At 38.7% G+C, this 20,849-nt stretch overlaps 1 protein-coding gene across 1 annotated transcript in view; it reads left to right on the top strand.

The window, feature by feature from the left end:
* Positions 1-20,849, top strand: part of PPP4R1 (protein phosphatase 4 regulatory subunit 1) — an 85,258-nt gene that overhangs the window by 45,911 nt on the left and 18,498 nt on the right. Inside the window, 9 exon segments of the mRNA XM_025215965.1 lie at positions 904-1,010; positions 6,805-6,947; positions 7,898-8,044; positions 9,984-10,091; positions 10,877-10,942; positions 12,251-12,409; positions 13,360-13,490; positions 13,868-14,394; positions 20,792-20,849. The exon segment at positions 20,792-20,849 is cut by the window's right edge and continues 16 nt beyond it. Of these exon segments, the coding sequence (XP_025071750.1) occupies positions 904-1,010; positions 6,805-6,947; positions 7,898-8,044; positions 9,984-10,091; positions 10,877-10,942; positions 12,251-12,409; positions 13,360-13,490; positions 13,868-14,394; positions 20,792-20,849 (1,446 nt within the window).

The raw sequence follows: 20,849 nt of genomic DNA, 5'->3' as shown, positions 1-20,849 counted from the left end.
AACTGGTGATTTCAGTTCTTTGCTTCCCCTCCCCTCCCCCCCTTGTTTCATTGTCCAAATATCGAGCAAGATGGTTTTGGAGAGACAATCATGACAATATAGGCATCTGACAAAAGGAAAAGCTGATGGCTCAAATGATTACTGACTAGTTAATAACTATGATATCTGAAGACCGTATTTAGAACCAGCCATAGCACTAACAGGTTACAGTTCTGATTAGAACATGTTGTGGATGGGAACTAGTCCTCTACATTTCTCTTATAGTTAATGGTTCCAATATCAATTTGACTTGTTATCCTTAGACAAATTTCACATAAATAAAAAATTGTAAAGATGGTTTTGATTTACCTGAATGTCATACTTGTTTTCTATATGAACAGCTGCACATGTGCTGTTTTCACAGTGCTTGTATATATATGGCTTAGATAGGCGTGGAAGAAGGAAGGTTTGTTTTTTTTTGTGGCTTACCTTTTTGTTTTGAATATAATCAGTTGGAGTTCTCATATTTTCATATGTGAAAATAAAACCATAGTTTCATACAAAAATGATTAACACTGACAGTATTGCCTTGGTTTTCCTCATCTTAGTAAGTAATTCATAGTTGGATGGAAACCTAATGTTGACTACTCTTCCAAAGATAGAGTAATTGTAGTCTTGTCCGTGTAAACTGAAAGTATAGACTCTCAATGTTTATTGATGTTTTTACATTTAATGTCCACTTTGGTATTTATTATAGCTCCTGAAAATCCTTCAGTATTCCTAAAGCTATTTCAGTTAACATTATTAACTATTTAAATTCATTTTTCAGTGTTGCTAAGAGACTTCTCAGCCCGCAAATGTTGACTAAACAAAACTGAACCATTGTTTCTTCCAAAAACTGATATTTATTCTCTCCTTAACTAGGCAAATGGTGGCTCGAAGTTTGCTGGATACTTTGAAAGAAGTCAGTGATGATGAAAGAGATTGTATTGCTGTGTTGGAGAGAATCAGCAGGTTGGCTGATGATTCAGGTATGAAGTATGAAATATTGTGAAAAATATTTGATGTTGTATTAAAAATGGAAAAATTCAATCAGATTTGTTTAAAACTTTTCCCACCATATTATATTCTCTTTGGGGGACTAGTTAGTCTTATACAGGGGGATACAGTAAAGGTTAACTGTTCAGAAATCAATAATACCACAATTAATATTTCAAGAGAACACAGAAATTAGTGATCCTTCTAATCAAATGCCCTGGCTCGTACAGTGGTCAGCAATGGCTACTTTCTCAGAGGAAACCTATAGTCTACATCAGAATAATTTGTACCCCCAGGGAGGTTTTCTCCTAATCCCAGTGGTTCTTGTACCTGGCTTTTGTTCTGAAGTACGAGAGATTCTGTTCTTCCTCAAATTCTTACTACCATATTTACAAGACAATTTCCCAATGATTAGAGTTTATATATGGAAAATTTATAAATCTGGTATAATTTTCCAGGTATAGAATCTAATTATTGGAGGTTTGTTTTGAATTTACCCCCCCCTGTCCACTGCTACAGTGGAGAAAATAAATCTCTGTGGGCAGGTAGTCCCTTTGCCCTCTGGCCCCACCCCTTCTCCTTGTAGTCCTTTTCGCTTTCTTATTGTCAGACCCTGCTTTCCCTGAGCACATAGAAGTGAGGGGCAAATCTGAAAAAGCTGACCTTAAATAAACATAGCTGTAATAATTTTACATGTAGTACCCATAGATTTAGTTCACTCTGATTGGACACATTTTACCTTTTTTTTTTAAACTGCTGCAAGTTTTAGCACAGGTTCTCCATAAACGCACGTTAAAGTAGCACTTTGGCGTGTATCTTTTATATAGTACAAACTATACAGCATAGTTTAATGGCATCCGTTCATCAGGGAGTGATGATGGATATAGAGGTAATGAACAGTGACTAGAAAGGGTGTGTGTATGACATATTTTTACAAAAAAAAGGGTTCCAACATTTTTGACACCAGGGGAGAGTGTCTGAACTTGCTGTGGCCTCTCTGAATGATGGCCTGGTAATGCAGTACTTCTGGGCCTGATGCTCGTAGATTACTTAGGTCTGTTACAGATTTATATATGAGCCTAGTTAAGTTACTTCTCTTCTCAGTCTTCAATATAGGCATAATGTTACTCCTCTGGCTCATCACTAAGTGCTCCTCTATTTTAACATTTTGCTAATATCTGGTATTTGGTTCTTCCATCATTGATCCAGGTTCAGCACATTCTCTCTGAAATACAGCTTGCTTTCTTCTATGGTTTATGTGCTAAGTTTGGTAAAATTCTAACTGTATCTTGAGACAGTTGTTGCACATGCAGATTTAATATTACTCCCACCCATGCTCTTGGTAAGGCGCTGTTGTGGTTCTCAGTGCTGCAAATTCTGTACCTTATGTTAAGAAAAACAGATGGAGATGTATGCAGGAAGGAGGTTTAATGTGGTGTAGTGTTTTATCTCCATGCTACCTATTCATTCTTCAGCACATGTAAACTAAATGTTAAGTGTGTTTAATGAGGAGATAACTCTTTTTAAGTTAAAAAGTATTAATTCAGATTTATAAACATATTTTATGCAAGACCCCTTTAAATTGACAAGAGGTAACAAGAGTCATATGTACTGTGTTAATGCACCAAAAAGGACTACCAGTTAAGATAACATTAAATATCTGCAACCTGTCCAGTGTATTACAACACAAATCTCACAATATCCAAATACATTTGGCCTTATCTACTTTGGAGAAATTAACTTAATCTGCACCATCTGTATATTGGTCATTCTGGAATAGCTCTCCATTTTGGACATTCTATTCTAGATTAATTACTCTGCTTCCAAAGCAAACCAAAATAATTACTCTGGCAAAACTACAGCAAAAGAGTTCCCACATGATCACTTTCTTCTGGAGTACGTATATTGGTCAGTTTCCATTTTAAGATAACTAACGGTTATGGGTTTTGTAAAAGGAAAAAAAAAGACTCCTCCTTTTTCTTCCAACATATAACCGACATGTGAATCTAATTCCTCATAATTGGACTTTAGTGCAATCTGAACCCAGACCCTAAGCAGGCTGATACATTTCCTATATATATTTAATGTTAAAGTCTAAATGGTTAAGTATGAAGTCACTGTGTGCATGGTTTATACAATGATATCAGCTGTGACAAAACTTGTGGAAGGAAGAGGAAACTTTTCGCAGCTGGGTAAAGAGCAGTTGAGATCTGTTTATGATGCCTTTTGCCTCTCATTTCAGCAATAGATTCTCATCTACTGGAGCTGTCCCTTTGGAATGGTCTCCTCTTACTTTCAGTCATTTCTCCCTATCTTTGAGTAGAGAACCCTATCACATTAGCCTCAAATGCTTATACCAAAATCCCAAACTGCATCCCACATTTCAAAGGTCTTACCTGCTAGCTGTCTCCCACTTGCCCAGCACAACTTCACCCAAACTTCACTGTCTTCAAGAGGAGGGTAGATAACCATCTAGCTGGGTCTTTAAGAGGAGGTTAGATAACCATCTAGCTGGGGTCATCTAGACCCAGCACTCTCTCCTGCCTATGCAGGGGGTCGGACTCGATGATCTATTGAGGTCCCTTCCGACCCTAACATCTAGGAATCTATGAACTATCTGGCTTTTTATTTGAGTGATGAACCAAGCCCCACTCTCCCAGTTTTCCTTTGTTCTTTCAGTTTCTCCAAACTGTTTTTACGAGTCTGTTCTTTTTCTTCATTCTTCTTCTGACCTTTCTCCCCTCTGCCTTTGGTTTTGATTAGGATTTCTTCCTTTGTGCTGCCTAGGTTGCAGCCAGTGGAATATTAAGGGTATAAGTAAGATAAACTTGTATGTTTTACTCCTGGTGCCTGGCCCAGTGCAGTTGGAAGAACCATTACAGGGCATGTTTGCTTTGGTCCCATAGCCTATTCTCAGTTACTCTGTGGACACACAGTCTGGTCAGCACCAGGCAATGTGAGGGAATGCAGCATGGCACTGGATCAGAGATGGGAACAGTGAGAGACTGTTGAAGTATGCTCACTGAAGAAGGCATCTTTGGTGTGTGGGCTTAGTGTTCCTTTTTAAGTAGCTGTATTCTGTGTAGTCTGCTGCTCAGTCTGCAAACTGAAGCTTTCAGAGGCTTTTAACTTCTTCAGTTTTGAGCAGATTTTGACAGAGGTAGCAAAAGGCACTTCTCTGGCATAAAGGATGCCCCCAGCCAAATTCCATGAGGAAGCCAGAGCATATTAAAGAAATATGACCGGAATTTAACATATGTGAACCATTTATTTCCCTTAGCTTATGCATGAAAACAGCTGATTTTTTTTTGTCTGAAACTTTCCCAAAGGAATTCAGCCTGAAGGAGAATCCAGCATGTAATATTTCATGCTAATAATGAGTTTGGTAAGGTTACACATAATGGAAAGCTGGGTCTTCCTAATAGGAAGTGTTGGATAACCTTAATAAACAGTACAGATAATTTCAAATCTAATACTACTTTTAAAAGCAAAGCAAAATCCCACATCCCTAGTATTTGCTCACATACCATATCCCACTCAAGTAAGACACTCGCCTTTTGGGTGTTTTTCGGGAAGGCAGAATGAAGAAGAAAAAAGATATTTTTTTTCCAGAGTTTTGACTGTGTAGCAGGGACAGAGTCTAACCTTCATCTCGCCCACCCTCCCCTTCCTTCTTGGGCAATTCCTCCCCCCTCTTCCCTCCACCCCCTTCTCTCCCCTCCCTTCTTCCCTCCTGCCCCACCCCCGCAAATCAAACTACAGTTTTCACCCTTTCACTGCTGAACTGTCAACAGCTTTTGTCTTCTCAGTCAAAATAGTCAAGTTGGCTAAATTTTTCTACCTTTACGATCATATGTGCCAAAATTGTGTTCTCAGTAAATTGAAGTTTAAGCTTTTTTTAGTGTTAATATTTATTTAATTCTGCTCTGATTAAGAATTGAATGTGTTCAAAGGGCTTGTACTGGGATTTTATTTTTGGATGGATGCTTGAATGTACAATTTGTGGATTTCTTCTCTGCTTTCTAATGCATAGAACAGCCAAGCAATTTGATTTATTTGGGGAATTTGTTAGTGCCTTATAAAAAGAACTCTTACAATATTTTCTTCTTGACTGCTTCATAAAATTAAATATATGTTACAAATAATGGAACTGGTTGGCAGAAATATAAATCTTAACATATTTACTCAAATCAAAGATGAGGTCCCCCCAGTCAACTTGGGGAGAGGGGGTGGTAAGAGAGCCCCTTGTCTTGGATGATCTTCCAGTAATTAGATACTTTACATTTTATAAATACATTTTATAAATTTTCCAGATATAGACTTTAATTATTGTGGGGCATCTTAAATTGGAAGTCATCTTGGATTCCTGTAAATACAGTATTTCTTGCATTACCACACCATTATAACCCATGCTTGGAATGATTGTACAGCGCATTCTATTTGCTTTATTTCCATTCTGCTTAGATAGATCCCTCAACATAGTGGCCCGCGTTCTCTGTAAGGTACGCGGCTGTGCAGGCACTCCTGGCAGTGTGGCATGAGCCCATCTGCGCGGCCATGCACGCCGCACAGCTTAGAGGGAACGCTGATAGTAGCACATATAGCAGAAGCTGCTGTCAAATAATCAGTGCTAATCAAGATTAGATGCAAATAGTCCATATTAGAAATAAATATAATTTTAATCTTTTTATAAAGGAATAAAGACTTTTTTTACAATTACTGGTTTAATAAATGTTGTTTGATTAGTATGTTAGTTGTTGTCTCAGAGGCTTTATTCACCTAAGTCCTGAATTTATAGCAGGTACAGGCAGCAAAAATGGAACTTTTTTTAATGGCGGTCGTTAAACAGGTAGGTCGTTAAGTGAGGAGTACCTGTAGTCAAAATTACTGTAAGCTGAAGGCAATGAACTTTTCATTTTTCAGGGCCATAAATAATTTGTTTTGTAACATCAGCTAAAAGTATCAGCAAGTTCCAAATGACAGAACTTGTACAATGTTCAGGCTTGAAATAGGTTGTTTCCTGGGCTTGTGATAAAGGCCTGCTGTCTATTTAAATAAGAATGTGCAGAACATCCCATTTAGATTCAACTCAGGTGTACATTTCATCCTTGTAGATACCTGGGTTCACTCAGGTAGTGATTTGTTTCCTTCACAGAAATTGCATTAGTATTCCTTTAAAAGTTGCATATTTTAATATGAAAATATATTCTAAATGGAAAACTTTGGTGACTCAGTTGCATGTTTCCATATTTAATATATCAGTTTCAAGTATGAATAAATATTGAAGCTGACAAAATTCGTAAAAAAGAAAAATCAAGTTAACTAATGGAAAAATGAAATGCCCTAAGGAACATACGTGATTATCCCAAGATGCTTTACTGAGCAGGCTTCCTCTTCAAAATTTGCAGCCTGTCAAGTGTTCCTTTTCTTTCATCTTGGTGACAAGGGTGTTGCAGGTATCAAGGTTGTCCTCTTTCTCAAATAGTTCCCCTCTACTCCGTGATTAATGTGGAATAGGGCTGGTTCTTAAGTGTTGAAATTTCTGTGCATGAATGTTTTAAGTGTTTAGCCTCTGTTCTCATCCTGACAGTCTTAAGCGCTGGCAAGAAGTGCAGATAAAACTGTGTCATGGGTTGCAGAAGAACAGTATTCTGTTAAACCAGTTTTAACATAAAGGGATTAGAATGTAATTAATTTATTTAAAATGGTGAAGAGCTTAATTTAACCATTGAAGCATGATTGCATAAATGGTGCTTTTTTATTTTGTCATTCTGGTTTATTTAACAGAGCCAACTGTAAGAGCAGAGCTGATGGAACAGGTGCCTCATATTGCTATGTTCTGTCAAGAAAACAGGCCATCAATCCCCTATGCTTTTTCCAAATACTTGTTGCCTATTGTGGTAAGATACCTTGCAGACCAGAATAACCAGGTAAGAGTCCGTTATACATAGAATATGGGTACTTTTTCTGACTTACTATATATTTACACTTTGGAGCAAATACAGTTTTGAGGAACGTGGAATTTGATTGAGAGAGGCTTTGGGGTTTTTTTTAATAATAGGATCGTAAGTTGGCCTTTGGTATCTTAGTGCCAGGGCACAGGTACACAAATAAACACTCTTATTTTTATAGGCCTATATACTGTAAAAGCATCAAAAGAAGGGAAGAAGCAAAACGGAAGTGTGAAATGTAATTCGTAGAAATTAAGACCAGAAGAGAACATGATCTCATCATCTAGTTTGAGCACTTACAATGTAGGCCATAGACTCTCACCATCATTTCTAGGTCAAGCCCATAGTGAACAGCACTGGGATGATGTAATTAGAAACAGCCTAGTTGAATTATTCTTCCCCTGCTTGCAGTTCCCTTTTTAAAACTGTTGGTTAATCATTTTTAGATACTTTATATTAAAATTGATGCAGATCAAAATGCTACTGTTATCAGTCTCATGTAAAACTAAATTAAATGGCTTACAAAATTCTCAATGTATTTAATGTCAGCATATTACTACTTACATTTTTGCTTGATAGCTCATCAACAAGATGATTTGTTTGGCAAGTTGTCTTCCATAAAACAGAGTTGATTTGCTTTAATTATGTTATCATTCTTGAATTGTTTACTGAATCATCAGCCTTTTTGTCTTTCATAAAGTGTATGGGTACAGTCTTGCACTATATGTATCATTGCATTAATTTAAAGTAATGAATGTATCTGGGGGTTGACTTTATTTTAAATGTTATAATTTGCAGGAGGACTTAATATGCATACACCATAGTCTTCACGTAGTGCTAGGAACAGTATATGGATGTAGATGCAGACTTTACTATGCATCTACTTTACATTTTTTCTTTTTTTGCTTTGTGGCTTTTTTCTGTAATAGGTGAGAAAAACAAGCCAGGCAGCATTGCTCGTTTTGTTGGAACAAGAACTTATTGAGAGGTATGATGTGGAGACCAAAGTGTGCCCAGTTCTTATAGAATTGACGGCCCCAGACAGCAATGATGATGTGAAGACTGAGGCAGTCGCTGTAAGTAAATCAGTGCAACTGCACTATTAGGTCTAAGGATTGAGATCACGCTGATATTATGTAGGCATATAAGCATTTCAAAGACACTCCTCGCTATGGTGCCTGAGAGATTCAAATGGATGTCAGTAAACTAACCTATAGTATTATCTGCATTATCTGACACCTAATCAAGGTCATGATTCAAATAAACTCCTTGCACATTCCCTAAAAGAAGAAAGTTCCAATAGGGCAAAACCATTCAGGAGATTAGTACTGCTACCTGGTAATGTTCCTGCTAGTTTGGGCTCTTGCTTTAATGTCCTGTGTCACTTGCTTGTGTTTGTACTGTTCCCTTTTCAGTGGAAAGTTCTTGGTACTGGGATTTTACTGACCTTTGCCTTGCGAGTTTGTTTTCTGACCCACTACATCCATCTCTGGCTCTGTATAATTCTCAAAGATCATCTTGAATAAGTTCTATTATGTGAAATCTATGGTATTGAATGGACAAAATGAATTTAGTTGTTTGACCTGGGAATATGTACACTTACTAAAGTTTTAAAATTATGAATATTTTTGAAAAATAAAAGAATGATTGATTAAGCCATCTGGCAAGTTAATGAAATGCTGGATATAGTAAAAAGGCTCACCTTCTGTTAAGTGCATTGTAAACCTTTCCATTCTACTTTAAACATTTTTTATTCATGTGCGGGAAGGGTTCTTATTAAACTGTTATTTAACCTTTAGCACCTAAAGCCAGGTTAGTGGTTGTTTTCCTAGACACTATACTTGACATCCTTTTTTAAGCTTTAAATTTAAAAGTAAAGAGATGACAGAGAGGAGTAGCAAGAGTGAGAATAAAGTTAAAGCACTAAATTATTTTACAAAAAATTTTCATTGCATTGAAGTTGCAATTTCTTTTTGATTATCAGAAGTTCCCATCTTGAGCATCAGAACATAGAAATTTGAAAATGATAGGTAGTTTATTTCTGAAGAATAGTTTATTTCATCAGTCCCCTAGGAGAGCTATTCAGCTGCCTCCATTTTTCTTAAGAAAAAAAAATTGTTAGAAATCAACAAATGACCTAAATATTAGAAGGAATTACCACTTTATTTCGCTTAAAACATTTTCTTTAACTTATAAAGGATATTACAGAGGCTAATATTCTTATAGTAAAAAATAGAATTTTAGAAATCTGTGTAAGTAAATATTGAATGTTCAAAGAGCTGTAGGAATAACTTGGTTGTGCTAAAAACATGGATGTGCTTGGTTTAAAATGTCAGAAAATTGCTTTTGAGCAGTGGAACATTTTAATGGAAATGGAGAATGAAGTCTCATATTTGACTGCTTTTTAAAGCCTAATTAATGTTGTACTTTTATACAGAATAGTACATGGTAGTGTGAATTAACCTCATTAAAGTTCTACCAGATTTGTTTAAGACTTTGGTGGTTTCTGCGATTTAGGCCTCTGATTTTTACATTATATTGGTCACATCTACATGGGCACTAACGTGCCATAATTATGGTGCATTAAATTTAGTACCTACTTAATGTACTGTAATTGGCACTACTGTGCAGTAGCACTGGTGCATGTTTTTCACATGACGATCGTGCACAGTAGAATAATTCTGCTCATTAGCCTGGCTTTTGCCATGATGTGCTGATGCACAGTAGAATTAGTCTACTGCACTTTCAGCATCTTGTAGACGTGCCCACTGGGGAAATACTCTTGTTTCTCCTATCCCCTATTGCAGTGTGATGCAGAGAAATAAATTGTTAAAACTACTTAGCGAATGCACAGATTTTTCAGTGTTTTTGATACAAGTAACAAAAAACAGAATTATGTGCATTAGGATGTAAGCTTGACTGTTACAGCAATTTTAATAATATAAAAGCATTATTGTTTATGCAAAATGAGATTGTTAGATAGGCATTCCTAATAAATGCTTTCTTTGTCATTAGATAATGTGCAAAATGGCTTCCATGGTGGGGAAAGACATCACAGAGAGACTCATTCTTCCTAGGTTTTGTGAGATGTGTTGTGATTGCAGAATGTTTCATGTTCGTAAGGTATCATTTTTCCCTGTTTGGTTTGATTAAGCTGCTGTTACTTTAATGTTCAAAGGTGAACCATCAGCCACCTTTTGTGTGAATTTTTTCCAGTTATTATTTGTATACCTAGAATAACTAACAGAATGAAAGTTACAGGGCTCCAGGTGGTTTAGAGATCTTCAGCTGTGAAATGTGCTGCAGAACTGCATTTCAGAATCTTTAATATCATTTAAAAAAATGCCTGGTCCTCATGTTTGTGGAGGTAACCTTGAAAACATGAACCAAGCACAAACAGATTTGATATCATCTGCCTGAGCTGTAGTTTCCTTTTTGTAGATAGGAGGAGAGGAATGAGGAGTTATTCAGGAAAATGGACAAATAACCTAGAGGTATCATGGAATTTAAGCATTGCTGCTATGTAATTGGTTCTGTTCTGCAACAGAGAATCTAATGTTAGAATAAAATCTTTTTGGTTTAACTGTGTGCATTTGATTGCTCTTTGATAGTACCTTTGTATTTAATTAGTTTCTTCAGCTGTTTGTGTGGGCTTTATAGAAGAAGGACAAAAAGTACATTTTCAAACGCATAGGATTTTTTTGTTGTTTTATAACTGCTACAATGGAGAGATGATTTGCTCAGATGTAGTTTCTAATTCTGCCTTTGTCTCACATTTTTAAACTGATTAGATTTCAGGTTTTCATGTTGAGTAACTTAAATCTGTAATATCTTACTGGCTATTATAGTACTTTTTCAAATTCAGTAAATCATATAATGTTATGTACTTCTCTAACTTTTATCTGCAGGTCTGTGCAGCCAATTTTGGAGATATCTGCAGTGTGGTTGGGCAGCAAGCTACTGAAGAAATGCTAGTAGGTCTTTTTATTCAGTTTTCATAATCTAAAACTATTAGGCTAATCATCACTAAGGTATCCTCTCTCACTTGGGGAGGTGATGGTAGGGAGAACCTGCCTCTTCTAAACAAAGATACTTTAAGCTCATGTTAAAACAAAACAAAAACCATGGAGGATATACTGTATGTACAAGTGTGAAATTTTTAGACAACGTTATGAAATTAAAATTGGTCTGTTTTATAGTACAAGGGTGGATGTCTTTCCTCACTGAGAGCTGTTTGGTAAAAATACAGTTTTTAGTTCCCAGATGTTTTCAGTTGTGGAGTTTTTTTAAAAAGCTGGGAATCTCTTCGGCTGTTGGAGAGTATATGTTTTTTGCGCTCCCCTTATCTTTTATAAACAGCTGAATGACTTTTTTCTGAAACTTGTTGTTGTTTTGTTTGTTTTTATTGAAAAAAACCCACTTTTTAGTCTGAAACAAAATCTGGAAATTTCAGCCCCAAGGGAGACTTCTTCAGCACCTGAAACCCAGGGTTATAATGCACACAGTACCACTCTCTTCTCCACACCACAAGTGGTTATGATCTTAAGGTGAACTTTGTTACAAATACCTCAGCTGCACTTTCTTTGCAAACCATCTCTACTGGTATTGTTTCAACAATTTCAAACACCTAAGCAACTGCAAACAAATTCCAGTGTTTATAAAACATCTAACAATAAAACTGCTTCCTTTACATCAAATGTGGGATTCCACATTTTCTCCCAGTTGCTCCTATAACGTGGTGCAAGGTGGATAATGACTGATTTTAAGGTCTGCTGCCTCACAGACCTTGTTTCTACTAGGAAATGGGAATATTTTATCATTAGAGTTTCCATGTTCTGAAGAAGTTCTCCCTTTGTTTCTAGTTGCCAATCTTGTCCTTTCCGGTATTTATTGACTAGAAAGTTGGCAGGCAAGTGTAATTTCATTGTACCTTTTAACATTATCTTTTCCCAAAGAAATTATGTACTGAAGAATTTTAAGGGCAGTTTACATTTTTATAGAGGGTCACTTATTCTGATGCAGAAGATGGGGGTAGGAAAGAAAAAACTCTGCAGCCAAGAAGATATATGTTCTTCAGTGTACATCCCTAAAATCAATTTGAAGGGAACTGATTTAAGAAGGTAGTTACTACTGGCATATCCTTTTACAATTAAAAAAATGAACAGATGCTGCCTTTAGCATCAGGATGAGCCTTTGACAGAAAGTGATATGATAAAGGAGCAAGTAACCCCTCCACCCACCATAATGCCTACATAAAAGCTTATTTACCATGTTCTGTGTAGCTCCCAAGGTTTTTCCAGCTCTGTTCTGATAATGTCTGGGGAGTCCGGAAGGCTTGCGCTGAATGCTTCATGGCAGTTTCATGTGCAACATCACAAGAGGTCCGGCGGACAAAATTGTCAACTCTTTTTATTAATCTGATCAGTGACCCTTCACGATGGGTAAGAATTGTTTTATTTATTGATTATACTGTTAATTTTTCAGTTTGATACCCCATGTAAACTTTTTTCAAAAAGATATAGCTTGTTCATGTGTATGGTATGAAAAGAACAGTAGAATGGTGGCTTTGCAGATAGCATATGCTCTAATTATACTAGAGTATAGCCTTCCTTCTATGTTGTAAAGTGTAATTATACCACTGAGGCAAGGTCTGTTGAGTTGCAGGCTTTCTTGCAGTCATCAGGACCATTGGAAAATTGCAGATGTAATTACATTGCACTCCATGAAATTTTTTTCCCCTAGCCTTGAAAATCCTCCCTTAAAATTTGTAACAAGGTTGTCAACAAGCAGAGTCTTATTTTCAGAGCCAGAGGGAAGTCTCACTGACCAGAAGCACTAACTCTTTGTCTTGAGCCAGTCAAGTATGATGAAAGATGTAGTAGAACTGCAGGCAGGAGAAACTTACTGGAAGGAGTAAGTTGGGAGGGGGGAGGAGGAATAATTGAAGGACAAGACATAATAGGTTGGAAAGGCAGACATTCCAAACTTATGGGTTCTCAGTGAATCAACTTGAATTAAACGATGATGTAAAATAGGTGCACTAAGATTTAATTCCGACTTTCTGATCCCTTCAGTTTTTCACTTGGCTTCCAAAATTATCTGCTTTAGGCATTTTAAAAAGTTGTGAATGACAGGATTAACCTCCATCACAAACCGTGTAGCAAAGTCTACATTTACCTGAGTTGACAGTTTTGTCTGACGCTGCATTTCACCCATCACTCCAACCTTTTTCAGCTCTAGGTTTTGTTTGCCACTTGGCATATGCAGCGTACTGGTACAGTTCTCAGGTTCAAGTCTCTCGTATCACTTCCCCAGTGGCTATATGCCTCTTAGGAGTGGAAGGAGCAGGTATTGTATTTAAACGATTTATCTTGAGCCCCCTTTTTCCTAGGTCCGCCAAGCTGCCTTTCAGTCCCTGGGGCCTTTTATATCTACTTTTGCTAATCCATCTAGCAGTGGCCAGTATTTTAAAGAAGAAGAAAGTAAAACTACAGAGGATCATAGTTCTGCTGAGGAAAATAGGTATGAATTTTCCAGGGTTTGGATTTCATTCCCAACTTTCTTTTGCATAAAGATACCAGTACTTAAGAAACTTTTTTTTTCTTTTTAATTTTATTGCACGTCTTGGTAGGTGAATACTCCAGAACTTTTCTTTTTTTTTATAGTAAGTGACTATTGGGTTCCTCTTTAATTAAATAAGTTTTCAGTAACTCTTCTTTTCAGGTATTTCACTTAGCCAACGATGCTATAAGTAAAACTGATTATAGACCTACCAAATGTAGAACATGTCTATGATGTTTGTGATAAATTTTGACATTTATAAGCTGTATATTGGTTGCAGATTCTTTTTTTCCCCCCTCAGATAAATGTGTATTTTTTTTTTATTTGACACCCAACAGTGAAAAGATGAGGAATACAGCAAATCTCGTAACAGAGGATGCATGCAGCAGGACAGTAGAGATATCTTCAGATGTTGATATTAGTGATTGTATGCTGAAACCTGAAAACACTGCAGATCAAAACCTTGGATCCAGTAAATCCCAGAATGAAACTGATTTCTCGACTGAGACATTCTTAAGTTGCACTTTGTCTTCAGACTCTTGTGGAGAACTAGCTGAGGAGAATGAGCAAAATTCTAGTCATTGTACAACAATGGTGCGGGAGTCTGGGTTGAACTCCCATGAAACCTCCCTTTCAGAGCAGGAGTTGTACAACTCTTTCCATTTCTGGAGGACTCCACTTCCTGAGATAGATATTGATTTAGAGCTTCAGCAAGCCTCTGATATAATCTTTACTCCAGAAATTCAGGAAGGAACACAAGAAGCTACTGTGCCAGCTTCTCCAAACATTACTATGGCTACAAGGAAGGAGTTGGAAGAAATGATAGAAAATCTGGAGCCTCACATTGATGATCCAGATGTTAAAGGTATAGCAAAAATATGGAAGTATGCGGGAATTTTCGTGTAATGTTTTCCCCTAGAAGTTTTCATTTTTAACCTTTTGGACAAAGCTGTTTAAAAATGGACTCTGAAAAGTGAATGTTTGGGTTTTGGGGGAATTTTAATTAAAATAGGTTTAGTAGGCATTATTTAATTGGGGAAAAATGATGACAAACTGAAAGGACCCTCATTTCTGAGAAGCAACCTCTAATAGTGCAAATGCTGTTTTACTTTGATTGTTGAATGCTTAATTGTAGGCCTAATTAGCATCTGCAATTTTTAGTACTTACACTTCTACCTGCCAGGGGCATAAGTCACCTGAGTATTGAAGGATGTAGGAAAAAATGTTGCCATTAGCCTACATGCAGAATTAGAAACCATATTAAGATTTTTTTTCAGAAGATGAAGCTTGAATGTAATTTTTTTTACCTCTTGAACTATCAGTTGAATTTTTTTGAAGTAATGTTGCACGTTCCAAATTTCTTGAAGCACCTCTGTTTACAGGAAACCCCGTTTTTAATGCTGTTTCACTTAGTGCTGTTTTGCTGTGGTGTTCATTTTAAATTGATACCTGATTTTACTTAGCATTCAGCAAGTTTTGTTATAATGCGCATGTGGCTCCGCAGGCTGCTGATGGGCCTTGTGCCCAGCCAGTCATGCTCCGGGGGGCAGACATGAAACACACCCTCCCCTTCTCCCCCCCCATGCCATTCAGACCCTCAGGTCTGCTGTAAGGGGCTAGTGGCCAGTTGAGAGAACAAGCTGGGGCAGGGGACAGGGAGGCGCCACTGTGTGCAGTGTGGGGCTGGCAGCGCCTAATGTGTTCCTCCCCCTCCCCTGGCAAAGTGTGGGAATGTGCCAGGGAGATGCCACTGCAGCACCCCAGGGCATGCTCCATTTCTGCCCACCGGCCAGCCTGCCCATGCATAACCCATTAAGACCTTTCTAAGTACCGCTGAGGGTACACGTACCCCCGGTTGACAACCCCTGGTCTAGGGTTTCTTTCCCCTCAGATTATTAAGCATTTTTATAGAAGTTTAGAAGTTCACATTCAAGCACTGCACCAGTCAGTTGCAAGAGTTCAACACTTCTGCAGACCAACTCCTAGGTGTTTCGGCTTGAGCTTCCAGAAAACATTGGGATTGGCAATTATCTGAAAAAAAATGTTTCAGTGACTTGTCCAGCATTTCATAAGAATTTTGTCGCAGGGGCGGAGGTGCAGTCAAGGGTGACATTCAACTGTAATCATGAGTCTTGTGATCATTCTGTTTCTGAAGTCTTTCCAGCTTTTGCCACAAATGATTTAAGTGTTTTATGTTAATTATACAGCCCTGACTTGTCCCCAAAATGGGTTTGATCAGAATAGGGATTCTGTGGCAAAAGCGGTGTACCAGCAACTCCATCATACATTGGTCCAAATGAAGATTGCACAAACCACCTTAATTCCGGCTAATCTAATTTTGTAATTTTAATGTTCTTTTCATATAGTTTTGTATAAAATTTTTAAATCACAAAAACCGAGAACAGTTTCTATCATGGAATCATATTAACTCACAGTATAGCTAATTTTCAAAGTTCTTAAAGATTAGAGCAGGGGTGGCTAGAGTTACTCACCCTGGGAGCCACATCCAGTCCTCCACCAAAGCCAGAGAGCAGGGGTTTGAGGGGGTGCTGAGCGACCCAGCACGGCTGCAGAGCAGGAGGGGGGTGAGCTTCTCCACCAAAGCTCCAGAGAGCTGCAAGAACCATGCTAGCAAGCTACATACAGCTTGTGAGCCACAGTTTAGCCACCATTGAATTAGAGCCTGAAGGTCTACCATTTGATCTTGTAGTACTTATTCTTTGTGAATAGTAATACAGTTGTTATTCTCTGTGAAACAACTAGTAGTGGTGAATGATGCACTTTTCAGTCAGTTTCACAGCCATTATTTGGCCTCAGCGGTATATGGAGATTTAGGACTCAATTCAATTCCAGGTTCTGTAAAGTAATATTTCTAATGATTAGAGACATTCTGTTTTTCTGTCTTTCTGCTTCTATCCATCTTCTCCTGGTCCTTGTTCTTTGCTTCTATACAGTCATCGCAGCCTTCTGTACCCATGTACCCCTAGTTTTTTTTTCCCCACTTCTGTTGCTTTTCTTTCCTTAACACTTGCTGTAGAACATGTATTTTTAAATATCCTATCTACATCATTATAACACTTTTACATAATCACCATGGCAGTTTTGCCAGCTGGTAATAACTGAACACCAAGGAAAGAAAAAGCAAGGGGTGACCCCTAGGAAAGCACAAAAGAGAAGTTGAAAGTGGGGTGGGTGGGGAAGAGGAAGGAGATGTTACATTGCCATGTAGAAAAAATATTTCTTTTAATGAAATGCAAGGAGAAAAGCAGGAAGGAAATACAGTGCCCTGACAGGGGAGAAATTCTGGAGAGCAGTAAACTTAAGGAATGGTAGTTAGAAAAGATTTTCAAGTTATAAAATGTCCTGTATCTTAAATAGCTAATAAGATTTCTTTTTTTCATTTAATTTTTTCACTCCTAAATAATACCTTAACAACTTGTACCTTTAAGTGGGGGTGGGGGTGACAACCTTTTTGGCAGGTGTGCCACAAATTAGCCCCTCACCTTCCCTAAGTGTCACTTTGATCCACTTCCCCTGCCTGATCTGATGCTCTGCTTTCTGCTGCCTGCCCAATCTGCTGCTGTGCTACCTGTCCTGTCCCTGATCTGTTGCATGCCGCATACAGAGGCTGCCTGTGCTACAGGTTAGCCACCCCTGCCTTAAGTAATAGAGAGATGGTCTTTAGGACACAGTGCAGAACCCAATAAACCAGAGGTGGGCAAAATATGGCCCGTGAGCTGGATATGGCCCACCAGGCACTTTCATCTGGCCTGCAGCACCACCCAACAAATTGCACCCTGCTCAGTCCCCACCCCCACACCCTTCCATACACCACACAAAAGCCACACACCCACACCCTTCCCCCACAACCCCCAATATACCCTATGCCTCCCACACACCCTCACAACCCCCCCACACATGCATACACCCCTCAACCCCTCTAACATACAAGACTAAGAATTTATTTTTGAGTTGTTATGCAATCACCTCTGTACATGCTACGCAAACACAAATGATGGCAGAAATACTTTTTGTAATAAAATTAAAATATGTTATAGTAGGCACTTGACTTTTAGTGTATGATTTGGGTTTTTTCTCCTTCTAAGATGGCATCTTCCACCCCTCCGAAAAGAAGTATTTCCAGGGGGCAAGGGGAGGGATTTCCAGTGGCAAAAGTCAGGGGTTAGGGATAGGACTTCTGGTCCCAAGGTAGCAACCAAGGGGCAGGGCAACTGTCAAGGGGCGGGGCTACCCATGCAACCTTCGAAAGCTCACCAAACCTCATTAAGTGGCCCTCCACCCGAAATAATTGCCCATCCCTGCAGTAAACTGACATATTATCACTCGGTTGAAGATATAAGACCAGCACTTAAATTGGTTCTAGTTTATAAGGAAGGCGGTGAGTTCTATATCTGCATAAGGATAAAAGTTCAGTTTATTTCTCCAGTTTCTTTTTCTCACAAGAATAAAATCTGGAAATCTGAAATGGCATTTCATTCCAAGTAGTCAGGTGAGAAGGGCCCTAAGGTAACATTATTTTCCCTTCCTACTTAATTTAGTAGAATTTTGCTGATTTTCGTCCTGCTGATCCATGCAGCTGTACTTCTCCTTAAAAATATGGGTTTCTCCTTTTACTTTTCTTTAAAGAAGTACCTATTGTACATTATACTGAGCTTGTTTCCTATTATCAAGGCTTTATTCATTTTACAAAACATAGGGTAGAATATTTAACAATATAGTATAGTCTATGGGTATTAATTAAAACTAAGCTGTTTTCTAAAGTACATGATTTTTATTTTTTTTTTGTGAAGTATTACTGATGTTTTTTACTTGCTAACTTGCAGTGGGCTTCCCTTCACTTTTGGATTACAGTGATTTTACTGTAAATCTGTAATTCAGGTATTTTATTAAATATTGAGTGCAGAACTGGCCATGCTACATAAAGATCAAATCTACTTTCTTTACTGATTTTGCTTCTGCTCATCTTGCCCAATCTACAGGCCATTCCTGGCATAAGATTGCAGCTCAAGTCTAATCTTAACTCATGGTGGTATACATTTTCCCCATGTCACTGTCTTACAATAGTGCATTTGGTAACCAGCGTTATGCCAAGTTATGGTTTTAATGAACATTAAAAAACTTGGCATTTGGCTTCGGCAGTGCAAACAGATCCCGTCAGCTTTACTTGTCAGAGTAAATCCACAGGGAAACGACTGAAATTCCAAGAAGGAACTTTTGAGTAAGAGAGAATTCTTGTTTTCTATTCAGAATGAGTGTAGTACCATATTTTCTTGCGTACCACACACCCTTTCACCCCCAAAACAGCCCTCCCAAAATTGGGATGTGTGCTATAAGCGGGAAAGCTGTTTTTCTGCTTAGAATAGAAACCCCTCACTTTGATTCCTGCTCCAAAATCAGCTTCCTGTCAGCAGCAGTGGTATTTCAATTCTGGCAGCTGCAGAAGACAGTTGACTTAATGGTTCATTGGTCTTCTGTCAACAGGTGTTAACAGTTGTCTCTTCTTTTTAATGGTCTTTGTTTCACTAGTCAAGCTAACCTTTCTTCGGCCATTTTGCTGCCTGGTCTCTCTAGAAGTGTACTGATACACTGGTCTGATATCGGATCAGCACCGATATAAAGAAAATTGTCTGTATTGTAAATGGGCCTGATATGGCCAATAATTTGACCAATAAATGGCCCATGCAGGCTCAGCTGCAATGCAGCACATAGGCGGTGAGCAGTGCCCAGCTGGTAAGTCTGTTGGGGTGGAAGGGGAGGGGGGAGGGAAATGGGGGGCAGATCAAGGCCCTGCGGTGAGGGAGGGAATGGGACTGGGGCAGGGGCTGGGACAAGGCCCACTCCCTCCCTCACCGCTGGGGCCTTGATCTGCCCCCCCCCACACTCCCCTTCCCTCCATAATAGACTTACCAGCCAGACACTGCTCTTCAAGCTGCCGGACTGGTATTGGAAATCGGATTGGTATTGGCCATTATGCCTCAAAAATTGGCTATCGGTATTGGCCTCAAAAATCTGTTGGTGCACCCCTACTCCTTCCATTTCATGGCCTTGTAGTTTTTAGCCCTTTCCAAAATCATGGATCCAACCATTGAGATCAGTTTTCATCAATAGCTAGGGGTTTGGCTTTTCGTTATTCAGGAAAGGGAGGGTGAGTGAGTGGAGGAATAGGCTCCACTCAGCTCTGTGCAGGTATAACTTTGAAAAAATCTGTTTTTCTTCAGTCTTCCTTCCCCAAAACAAAGTGCATATCTCATTTAGGGGCTGTAGTATGTGAGAAAATAGGGTATTTGGGAGACCTTTTGAGGGGGAAAATGGTAGTCTCCTGTATACAGTAGGGGTGTCAGTCACATGGAGCCCAGGTGGGGTCTGGATTGTGGGCTGCCTCCAGACTATGGCATTATTTCTGTTGCAGTGGTGACTGTGGCAGCAGTGGGTGTCAGCAGTGGCAAGGAGTCTAGGGCTGGTGACGGCAAGCCAGAGTCACTGCTGATGGCCATGCCCAGCATGGCCAAAGGGCTCTGGATTATGTTGCAGGCCATGCTCCTCAACTTCCTGTGCCTACTAGTAGTTCAGTGGGCCAGACAAAGAGGGTCTGTGCACTAGGTCCAGCCCACAGGCCGTGTTTGACGCTCCTGGTATAGAGGGATGCAGTTGTATACTGCTCGTACATTTATACCCTGCCCATTTTGCCCTTAGGATTGTTTTCTGTGAGCCCCTACAGAGTTTTTAGTTTTTAGCAGTTTTTAGTTTTTCACCAGTCTACACAATTAAAATCTAAAGAGTCAGGGTACCCCTACTCCTTACTGGTAGTTGTCATTCCATGAAAGCTGCCAATAAAATAGTGTTTTGCCTATTCCTATGGCAGTACCTAGCCTTGGAGCTGCTTGTCACATTTTTATTTATTTTATCTTATTTAAAAGGTTCTGAACAGATACTGCCCTGACAGCAGTTAATCCCTTCTGGGTTTCCTGCATCAAGGATAGTTACTCTCCTTTCCCAGTTCTGTTTTATCTTTTGAGGTGTAGGCAGGTCCAGCATGTGACTGTCTCATCTTTCCAGCTTCCTGTAGAATGGAATCAGATAACCTGGGACTTTCCACAGGTTATCTGATTGGGAAGTTTTCAATTTCCCTCTGTCTATTTCATAAATCGAAAAGTAAAATTATCAGAGAGTTGCTATGCATTTGTCGTTGCTAGCTGTGTGAACAATTATTTGTGAAGCAGTTAATGTATTTTTTTGCATAGCACAAGTGGAAGTCCTCTCAGCTGTACTCCGAGCATCTAGTCTTGACCCTCAGGAAGA

Source organism: Alligator sinensis, unplaced genomic scaffold, assembly GCF_000455745.1.
Source record: "Alligator sinensis unplaced genomic scaffold, ASM45574v1 scaffold1201_1, whole genome shotgun sequence".
Lineage (NCBI taxonomy): Eukaryota > Metazoa > Chordata > Crocodylia > Alligatoridae > Alligator > Alligator sinensis.
Note: the sequence above shows the minus strand (reverse complement) of the source record. Positions and strands in the feature narration are given on the sequence as shown.